Below are 9,751 nucleotides of genomic sequence, written 5' to 3'. Positions count from 1 at the left end.
GTGTATGATTGGCTTGACTTAGACTGCATCCTAGAAGACCACCATTTTTGTGAAGCTCCTAAATCAAGCCTGTGGTGACCATGTTAACGTATGTAAGGTATTCTGCATACCTTGTTTATTCAATCATTTTTTCCACCAAGGCCAATGTTGACAGTAAAGATCAATTGGCGATCAACAATAGTTTTGCTAGAAGGTAAAGGGACAAGATCCCAAGCAATATATTATGATCAGTAGTTTCATGATCCCACACAATACTAAAAAAAATTACGCTTTGTAAGAAGTTGCAAATTTATAATATATGGTAGCATTTGAGTCTATGAGCTACGGAAACAGATGAGTATTTCTCTGAAATGAACAATTGAATGGATATATCCTATGTTAGCTCAAAGAGCTTGTCATCTTTTGAATTATAGAAATGATGTTAGAAATAATGTAAATAGGGTAATTTTGGTTGATTCAATGTAATTGAAATTACAATATCGTACTTTTGATGTATGACCTTTGTCTTCATACAATACTCTTTTTCCAAGAGCTACCTCGTTATATTTTGGAATGTGAATTATTGTATTTTTATTGGTGATAATTTGATCTTTCGGAAAATGAAGAAACATAATATTATGGCAAAGTTAAGTGTAGAAGCAGAGTATCAAGCCATAGCCTCAGCCACCTATGAACTTATTTGGCTCAAAAAGTTTCTTAAAGAATTGACGTTGCTTCATAAATTTCAACGGACAATGATCAATTGGGAGGTGTCTTCGTTAAGTCATTGAGAGGTCTTTGAATCAGTTCTGTATGTTACAAGCTTGGCGCACAACTTGAGGGGTAGTGTTCGAAATAATGTAAATAGAGTAATTCTGAGATTCTATGTAGTTATTGCAATTGGGGTAACTAATAACTATGAATCCTTGTACTTATAGCTCTTTGTATATGTAATATTCTCTGATGCGTAATTCAGACACGAATCCCATCATGTCTTTCATCTTTTTCCTTCTAATAGATGTGATACCTTATAAAGATGACGTAAAATTTTCTACTGTCAAATCCTCATTCTTATACATTTCCCTTCTTCCTTGTGTCTACTCATGCTGCTACTATCAGCTTCTAAAGAGTACTCTTATTTTTTTACTCAACACCATAAAAAATATCATTGTTTAACACTGCAAAATTTTCAGCTTGCTAATATAATATGGGATGAGGGAGGTGAGAGTGATGACCATATTGTGCCTTTTCCTGAGGCAAGTGAAGATGTTAGAAACAAGAAAGAAGTAAATCAGGAATCAGCTGTGTGTAAGCTTAGCAAGCTGAAGCAACCAGAGGCTAAAACTGATTTTCATGAAAAACTAGGAAGCAGTTCCAACCTTGATAATAGTGGAGGACTACCTGACTCAGGATACGGAGAAACCTCATGGCATGACCTGTCTTTATCCAGTGCAACTAAAATTGAGCAGGGTTCTCTGGGTACTGAACTATCTACACATCGAGGTGAACTTAGCAAACTCAGTACATCAAGAGGTGGTAAAATTGCTAATTGTTGGAATTATTAGTAGATAGCATGTCTCATATTTGTCTACACGTTTTTGTTTGTGCAGGCGTCTGTCTGCTGATGTTTTTTTGTGCTTACATCCCACCGTCATAATATAAAAATAATGAATATGCATGATATTAGCTATATTTTTCCATTCTTAATTGTATAAATGCTTGACAGAAGAGACCACATATCATGAAAAGGATGCTGATTTTTTTCAAAATGCTGAAGAAGGTAAAGAACAAGGTGATTTTGTTGATTATGACTGGGCTAACATAGGAAGTTTTGATGACCTTGATCGAATTTTCAGGTAAAATGGATTATCTATATTATTCTATATCTGATACAAGCATATGTCTGATAGCATTGTAGCATTATGATCACAAGTGTCCTGGATTTGTTTATATTGATTTCTTTCCTGAATTTCTGAAGTCTAAAATGGGCTAAACTCTCCTGTTAACTTAACTATTGTATTCTTATTCACCACTTTTCACAATTATTTACACACTGCTCCATCTTGGTTTAAGCTCCTTCCAATCTATTCCTGTGAAACTTATGTGCAATGCATTTGTAGCTGCAACATTAAAGTAAAATCATTCAATTTGAAAAAGGGTTGACTATGATGTGAAATTTTCGAACAACTTTACTCTTTAAACTAGGAAACAAGGCTTCCCCTTGGCTTTTATCATACGTGCATGTGATGGGCAACATTGGAAAGAAATACCGAAGTTCCTAGTTAACAGTAAACAATTTTAGACATGCATATATCCTTATAGTTATTAGTCTTTGTATTTTACCACGGCATCTATCTGACTGAATATTCTCACAAGTGATGATTTTGCAGCAATGATGACCCCATATATGGCCATGTAAGTCTTGATAATTCTGATGAGCTTTGGTCCTCTAAAGATGTGAGTAACAATCAAGCACCTGTACTCTTGGACACACCAAGTCCCACAGATGCTTTAAGGAATAGATCAGGGCCTTTGGATATTAAAGAAGAACATGGTCATTGTAATGATCGATCATTTTCCCTTAGCTACGAAAATATTTCTGGCCCTACATATCAAAGTATACAAAATTCACCCACTACCACTGCTAATGTGGAACGTGCTGGAGATAGACGTAAGCCTACTGGAAAAGAGCAGCAGGTATGTCAAGTAATTTTCAACAACCAGTCTATTATTTAGTTCTCTATTTGTACAGCAGACCAAACAGCTTTTTTCATTTTGTCATTTTGTCGTTTAGAGTTTAGACTTTAGACTATATGATCCAGATATGTTAGGAAGTAGCAGCACCATGTGTGCAGCCTTTGGTTTATCTTTTGTAATATTGCAACAACATATGAGCAAAGTGTTAAGGATCCCAAACCATTTTAAAAGCATATAAATATTAGTAAAATGCTACCTTACATAATTGCTTCCTAGTTTCTGCTAACTATTTTATCAACCTTCTCATAAACCAAATTTCCCTAAAGATAAACTCATTGGGTTATCTTCGATTTTAGCCTAACTCAATGCCACAGAACTTACTTGTAAGGTGAGAGATACTCATTCTTTATAAGCCTTTTTCAGGCATTATCTCTAGTTAGTGCGGGACTTGTGTTTTCCCCAATATGCCCCTTCATGCAGTGTTGTTAAATAACCGCTTTAGGGTTATTGCATAGTGGGTTTTGGGCAAACGCTATGATATCCGATACGCTATGACTGTTTCGCTACCACCGCAACAGCGGTGATCGTGGGAATAGCAAAGATAGCTGGAAAAAGGATTTTTATGGTTTCTTTTTGTAAAAATTTTAAAAAATAACTGAAGTGTCATTTTAGCTTGAAACACGAACCATGTACATACCTATATTACCTCATCAGATCCTTCTTTTCTTTGCCTCACTGAGTCCAACATTCCAATTTCATTATAAATGGATTTTGCTTTGTTGAAATATTGGCTGATCATTGTGTCCCCTTGTTGAAGAGACATGTGTTCATTCTCCATTACAAATGGATTTTTCTTTGGTGAAATATTGGCTTGTCATTGTGTCCCCTTGTTGAAGAGACATGCGTTCATTCTCCCACCATTGTAACTTCAGATAACTTTTCTCTGTGAATAGTGTTGCTAGGGTATTCCATGCCTCATTCATTGTATTTTAGTCCTTTCATTTGCTATGACAACTCATCCTCTACAGCGACAGACAACACATATATAGCCTTCTTGGTATAGCTCAAATTGCTTTTCAAGTTAATGATTGTCCCCAAAAATCAACAAAAATATTATGAACATGTTTTATCCTCGCTCACATACACTCTGGGAAAAATTCCCTGAAAAGTAACAATTCTTTAAAATTTCTCTAAGTCAAACATGCTTAACTATGAAATTATGAAGTTATGGGTTTCCGAAAAGATAGTGCAGTTTGTTCATATAGCTAATACCAATCAATTCTTTTAGGCTTTCCTTCAACTGTAAAGTCTCATACCCACATAGCCTTAGGGCCTTCTCATTTTGATGTGAACTCAGTTATTCCTATTCTCTTGTGCCTAGAACCCTTCTAGGAGTCGTTCCTTGTCTATGCCTAATCTTTTTCTACCAGAAGACGGAAATCACTTTCTGCCCTTGTTAGCCTCGAGTGTCACACTTTTCTATTTTAATCTTCCTCTTCTTTTCTCCTCCTTGTCTGTTTGTGAAATTGATTCTATGCAATTGGTACTCCAATGTCTTTGGAACTCAACTTACCTATTTGTTTAAGGAGATCAAGAACATATTTTCTTTGGTAGACGAAGAAACCTTGTTTAGAGTAGACATCCTGAATCCCATGAAGTACTTAATTTCCCAAGGGCTTTCATCTTAAATTGAGCTGCTAACTTTTCTTTTTAGGATTTGTTTCTTAACAACTTCATCACTATATGGGATCATATCATCCACATAGACTAATAGAATAGTGAGTTCACTTTCTTATGAATGTTTAATGATAAAATGTATCATCACCTCGGCTATGCTAGTATTCCAAACCAAGTACCATGACTGCTTTGACACATATAGGGTATTTTTTAACCTAAACACCTCATTCCCCTCCATCAGTGGAGTCTTGTAGGAACTTCTGAAGTGAGATAAGAATTTGATTCTTAACTAAAAATAGCCTTTATAATTTATAATTTATTTCGTGCCTAAGGAGAAGTTAGTTTTCGAAAATTTTGAGATGGAGATGCTCATTTGAACAAATGCTAGAAGCCATTAGTTAGAAGACTCATAATGATTGTAGGGTTATTTCAATTTTATTTTCTTTAATTGCTTGTCAAAAAGTATTTAAACTGACTTTTCCTCATCCAGGTCTCCATATACTGAGTCTTTCCTCACTTTCCCTCAACTTCAGTGGGAGAATCATAATTCATAAGTTTCGAGTTGTTCCTTCTTTATCCTTCCTTAAATGAGTCAGCACTTCCTGTATTGCCCTTCTAGGATCAAAACTTGTAGTGACTTCTATGTTAGAACCAAGACTAAGGCCAATGAACCAAAAGTTGGGGCACTAGGGGAAAGGAAACCCCAAATTGGTCAAACAACAACGTCAGTTGCTTGAGATGGAAAAGTTCTGAAAACTTTATCACTTCTTTCTCCGACTCTCATTTTTATTTAGAACTTTCTAGTTGTATTTTAGCATCTTTAGGAATCACTAGTTTTGTTGTATCCTTCACCGTGTGCAATTGGTTTGATTAAATTTGCATGATTTTCTTTACATGGTTGCACACCCTTGGAATAATCACGTTCCAAGAATTTCACCTGTTTCCTTCAAAGTCATCCAAGGATTTCATCTTTTTGATTTTGTATATATGCTTGATTTTCTCTACATGGTTGCACACTGAATTTCACCTGTTTCCTTCAAAGTCATTCAAGGATTTCATCTTTGTTATTGTGTATATATGCAGATTTATAGGCCAATGAATCAGTTGAAAACTCAGAAAAAATCACAAATAAAACAAGAGGGGAAAGGTTTGCAGGACTTTTATGGTAATTGGTCCTCTTCAGCGACATCGGCAAGACAGTTTGAGAATCAATTGACACCTTCTGTCTTGCAATCTTCTTCCTCTTCAATTCTTGGGCAACTGAAGCAACTCCCAGGACCTGAAACACTATATCAGAACATCATAAATCCATATTTGGCACCTTTTGTGTATGGTAATCTTACCAACACATATCCTGCAATGCCAATGCTATCACAGATTCAGTTGGGAAATCTTAGGCATCAGTATGTGCTTTCTGGGTATGAAACATCTCCTGGTATGGTGAATCCCTTGAAAAGTTATGAGGGCTTAGTCAAGCCTCAAACTATGACTCCTCAGGAGAAAATTGAAAAATTGAGGCGGCGGCAGCAAATGCAGGCAATGCTAGCTATTCAGAAACAACAGCAAGTATTGGGCCACCAAGTTCCTTGCACTAGTAAATCCATCGCTCAAAAATGCCACCCAGAAATTCAAACTCATCTTAGCGATAGGACTGATCCTAACATTGAAGATCTAAATACTCTTCCTGCTCCAGACCTGCCAATTGAACAAGATGATTCTAATACAATATCTCTGGCAATTGATGATGATTTTGTTGAAGAAACCATACTGCACAGGCTTCAGGATATTATATCAAAGGTATTGTTGAGTTGCTATTTGCTAATATATGCTTTACAGTATGATTGTTTCCTTGTATACTAATTGGGGACATGGCTTCAATCCCGAGGCAAACTTTTTCTACAGTTAGATGTCAAAACAAGACTCTGCATCAGAGATAGCTTGCTTCGGCTGGCACAAAGTGCAATGCGAAGACATTATTCTAGTGACACAAGCAGTACAAACAAAAATAACAAAGAAGAACATGAAGTTTTTGCAAGAGAAGAAAGCAGTACCCAGAATAGGTTAGAAAAGCTACATTAATATACTACTACTTTAATTGCTGTGTCTGCTTGCTCTTTGTTTATAAGTAAAGACCTTATTATGAATTCAGTATCATTATTACTTCATTTGTGGACAAATTCAAAAGCAAAAAATGGAGTATAAGATATTAGAGAACCAACAGAAACTGTTAGGAAGTGTGAGAAAATGAGTCTTAGAATTTGTTTTGAATCTAACTCAACCCTACAAAATTGACTTGTAAGTTAAGGGATGCCTCCCACTTATAAACTCATTTTCAGGTCATATTTCATTCAATGTGGGACTCTCAACAGATGGAAAACAGAGGAGAGAAAGAGCTGAAAGCCTACTCTGTAATTGTATTCACTCGTTGAACATAAGACTAACTGACATTGCCATTGATGGATGGCCATACCTGTACAGTTTATGATGGCACTACTGCTTTCTCTTACATTCCTCCATCCTTCAAGCTTAGGGTAGATTGATCAATAAACATTAAAGACAAACTTTTATTTCTTAATAAAAACAATTTTCTAGTTGACAATGCCTTGGTCAGAAAACCAACATATTGTTCTTGGGCTGGGATGTGAAGGACCTTGGTACTGATCATCTCCTTTCCTAGATCTTCCATCCTTTCCTGCAAGCTCTTTGAGCTCAATACTAATAATACATGGACCATATTGATTTTAGTGTGTGAAGTAACGAGTAAAATCAAAACAAGGATCAAAAGTAAGTTTGGGGCTAAACTGAAACGGTGTATACTATGGGAAGTGAAGAAAGTAAAAGAGAAAATACTTTCATGTTTTATTATTACAGCCCTAAGCTGTTTATATAGGAAAAGAAATTACAATAGTAAAACTGAGTAATAATGACAAAATAAAAATAAACATAATAATATAAAATAAAAGAGAATAAAATCTAATTTCTCTCGATTCTTCAACACCCCCCCTCAAGTTGGTGCATAGATATCTGTCATGCCCAACTTGGCTATAAGTCGCTCAAAATTGGGTTTTGCCAAACTTTTTGTCAAGATATCAACAATTTGCTGATTGGAAGTCACAAATGGCAAACATATAACTCCAGCATCAATTTTTTCTTTTATGAAATGGCGGTCAATCTCAATATGCTTGGTTCTATCATGTTGTACAGGGTTGTGAGCTATACTTATTGCTGCTTTGCTATCACAAAACAATTTTAAGGGTGAGTCAACTTTCATTTTCAGTTCGTCCAAGAGTTTACGAATCCATAAAAGTTCACAGATTCCTTGAGCCATTGCTCTGAATTCAGCTTCTGCACTGCTTCAAGCAACAACCCCTTGTTTCTTACTTCTCCAAGAAACTAAATTTCCCCAAACATAGGCACAATATTCAGTGGTGGATTTTGATGTAGCTAAATATCACTAGAAGGGGGGGTTGAATAGGGATTTTGCTGCTAAAAATTATTTTAAGTGTTTTTAAAAACTATCCTCTCGCTGAGGATGGCTAGCTCGAGGATGAGATTTTTAAATCGTTAGATCTAAGCTGAGCAAAAAAGATAGGAGCAGAATATGAGGGACACACACAATTTTATACTGGTTCACCCAAAGATGGCTACGTCCAGTCCTCACACCCTTGTGAGATTTCACTAACTTTCAAAACGGATCAATCCTCAACCCGAGGATGATTACAACTGTGTATTATCAAGCTTCACCAAGCTTACAATCAATTTCCAAATATTTCCAAGCTTCACTCACTAGGAAATTACAAAGTAGAATGAGAGTGATTGATACTTAATACTTTCTCAAGGGATATACAAAGATATAGTGTAGGATCAAAGAAAGTAATAAGGGAGGATGTGATTTGCTTCTTGAAAGTTTTAAGATACTTGATCTTTTTATGCAAGTGTGTTGTGTGTCTTCCAATGGAGAGCTTGTATGCATTTTATAGAGATCCAAGCCTTTGATGACCGTTGGAGCTCATTTTCAAAGGATCCAAGGTTTTCATCAAAATTACAGAACTGCCACTCAGCTTGTTAGGCTTAGGCAGAACCCATCCTCTTGCAGCATAGCTTTGATCTTGACATGTCCTTGCTTTTTCTCTTTAATCAAAGTGCAAGGCTGTTTCTGAGCTGCATTTTTCGAAGTCTTTAAGGTCTAGGTTGGCTTCATCTTTTGAGGTGATGTGGACAAGAGAGAAAAAGCCACTTTATGACATAGGACTGTCATACTCAGTCCGAGGATCAGATCTGGCAGCAACATGTGATCTTCCATTTTTGGCTTGTTTCGAGTTGCCTTTTGTTAACTTGACTTCTTTATGAATTAAAACGTACAAGCCCATTAAATGTTCAGATTTTGACCTTTGCACATGCTTGATAGGTTGCTTTCACTTTTGCTAGCCTATCCTTTACATACTAGATCTAGCCATATTCACCTTTTTCTTTTGACCTTTTGACTCTTACTTTTGAATGCTTTGTTTATTCATGTTTGACATTGATATACAATTGAATAAACACAATATTCTGGTGAGAAATCAGATTGTCCAGATCTGGAGTTTTTCAACTTGCAGCAATTTCCATCCTCGCGCTTGCAGCAATTTCCATCCTCACGAGGGTTTTCCATCCTCAGGCCAGAATCACTTTTTTCTTCTTTTTGCCTTAATGATTAATAACCTATTATCTTATATGAATACACTCAAGAGCACATGTTAGTCATTAACCACAATCATAATCTCTTAAGTAATTTTGTTATCATTAAAATCATTTGAGAGATTTTGTCTCAACAATCTCCCCCTTTTTGATGATGACAAAATTCTTTAGATTATGATTTTAAATAAGACAAAGATAAAATGTTTATGCTCCCCCTCAATTATATGTGTAATAATTTTTAAAACTAAAAATCATTACTCCCCCTAAATGTATGCCAAAGTGTTGAAATAACATGATTTTAACCAAACATATGACATCATGATAATTAGATAATAATTTGTTCAACAAAGCATAAACATGGGTTCATAAGCAACACATCAATACCACAACAGTTTTAACAGCTTGAACATAATCACTAGACAGAAAACATAACATAAAAACATAATCATTCTCCCCCTGAATTTGGCAGCAGCAAAAAGAAATAACAACAGATTTAATCTGAGGAGGCTGGGTCATCTGATGAGGATGAAGGAGATGGAACATCAGAGTTTGGCTGGGCTGGTAGCTCAGGAGGATGATCTCCAGGAGCAATAGTAGGAACCAAGTGTTTGGTAACCCATTCAAGAATGAGCCCAAACTGAACCAAAGAATTCTGAAAATGAGTGAAGCGCTGAAGAATTTTCTTCTGGTCTTTCCTAATTAATTTGAGGAGTTTCATCTG

The 9,751-nt window shown here is 35.8% G+C and overlaps 1 protein-coding gene across 8 annotated transcripts in view; it reads left to right on the top strand.

Moving 5' to 3' along the window:
• Positions 1-9,751, top strand: part of LOC101505199 (protein LNK2) — a 25,635-nt gene that overhangs the window by 4,069 nt on the left and 11,815 nt on the right. For 2 of the 8 annotated variants that reach the window (XM_073368306.1, XM_073368307.1), the window contains exons 2-6: positions 1,173-1,515; positions 1,706-1,835; positions 2,370-2,685; positions 5,437-6,150; positions 6,256-6,413. In XM_073368306.1, the coding sequence (XP_073224407.1) occupies positions 1,173-1,515; positions 1,706-1,835; positions 2,370-2,685; positions 5,437-6,150; positions 6,256-6,413 (1,661 nt within the window). The remainder of the gene's footprint in view (positions 1-1,172; positions 1,516-1,705; positions 1,836-2,369; positions 2,686-5,436; positions 6,151-6,255; positions 6,414-9,751) is intronic. The other 6 variants (XM_073368312.1, XM_073368310.1, XM_073368309.1 and 3 more) reach the window with 6 other exon arrangements.

Source organism: Cicer arietinum, chromosome 5, assembly GCF_000331145.2.
Source record: "Cicer arietinum cultivar CDC Frontier isolate Library 1 chromosome 5, Cicar.CDCFrontier_v2.0, whole genome shotgun sequence".
In the NCBI taxonomy this organism is placed as follows: domain Eukaryota; kingdom Viridiplantae; phylum Streptophyta; class Magnoliopsida; order Fabales; family Fabaceae; genus Cicer; species Cicer arietinum.
Note: the sequence above shows the minus strand (reverse complement) of the source record. Positions and strands in the feature narration are given on the sequence as shown.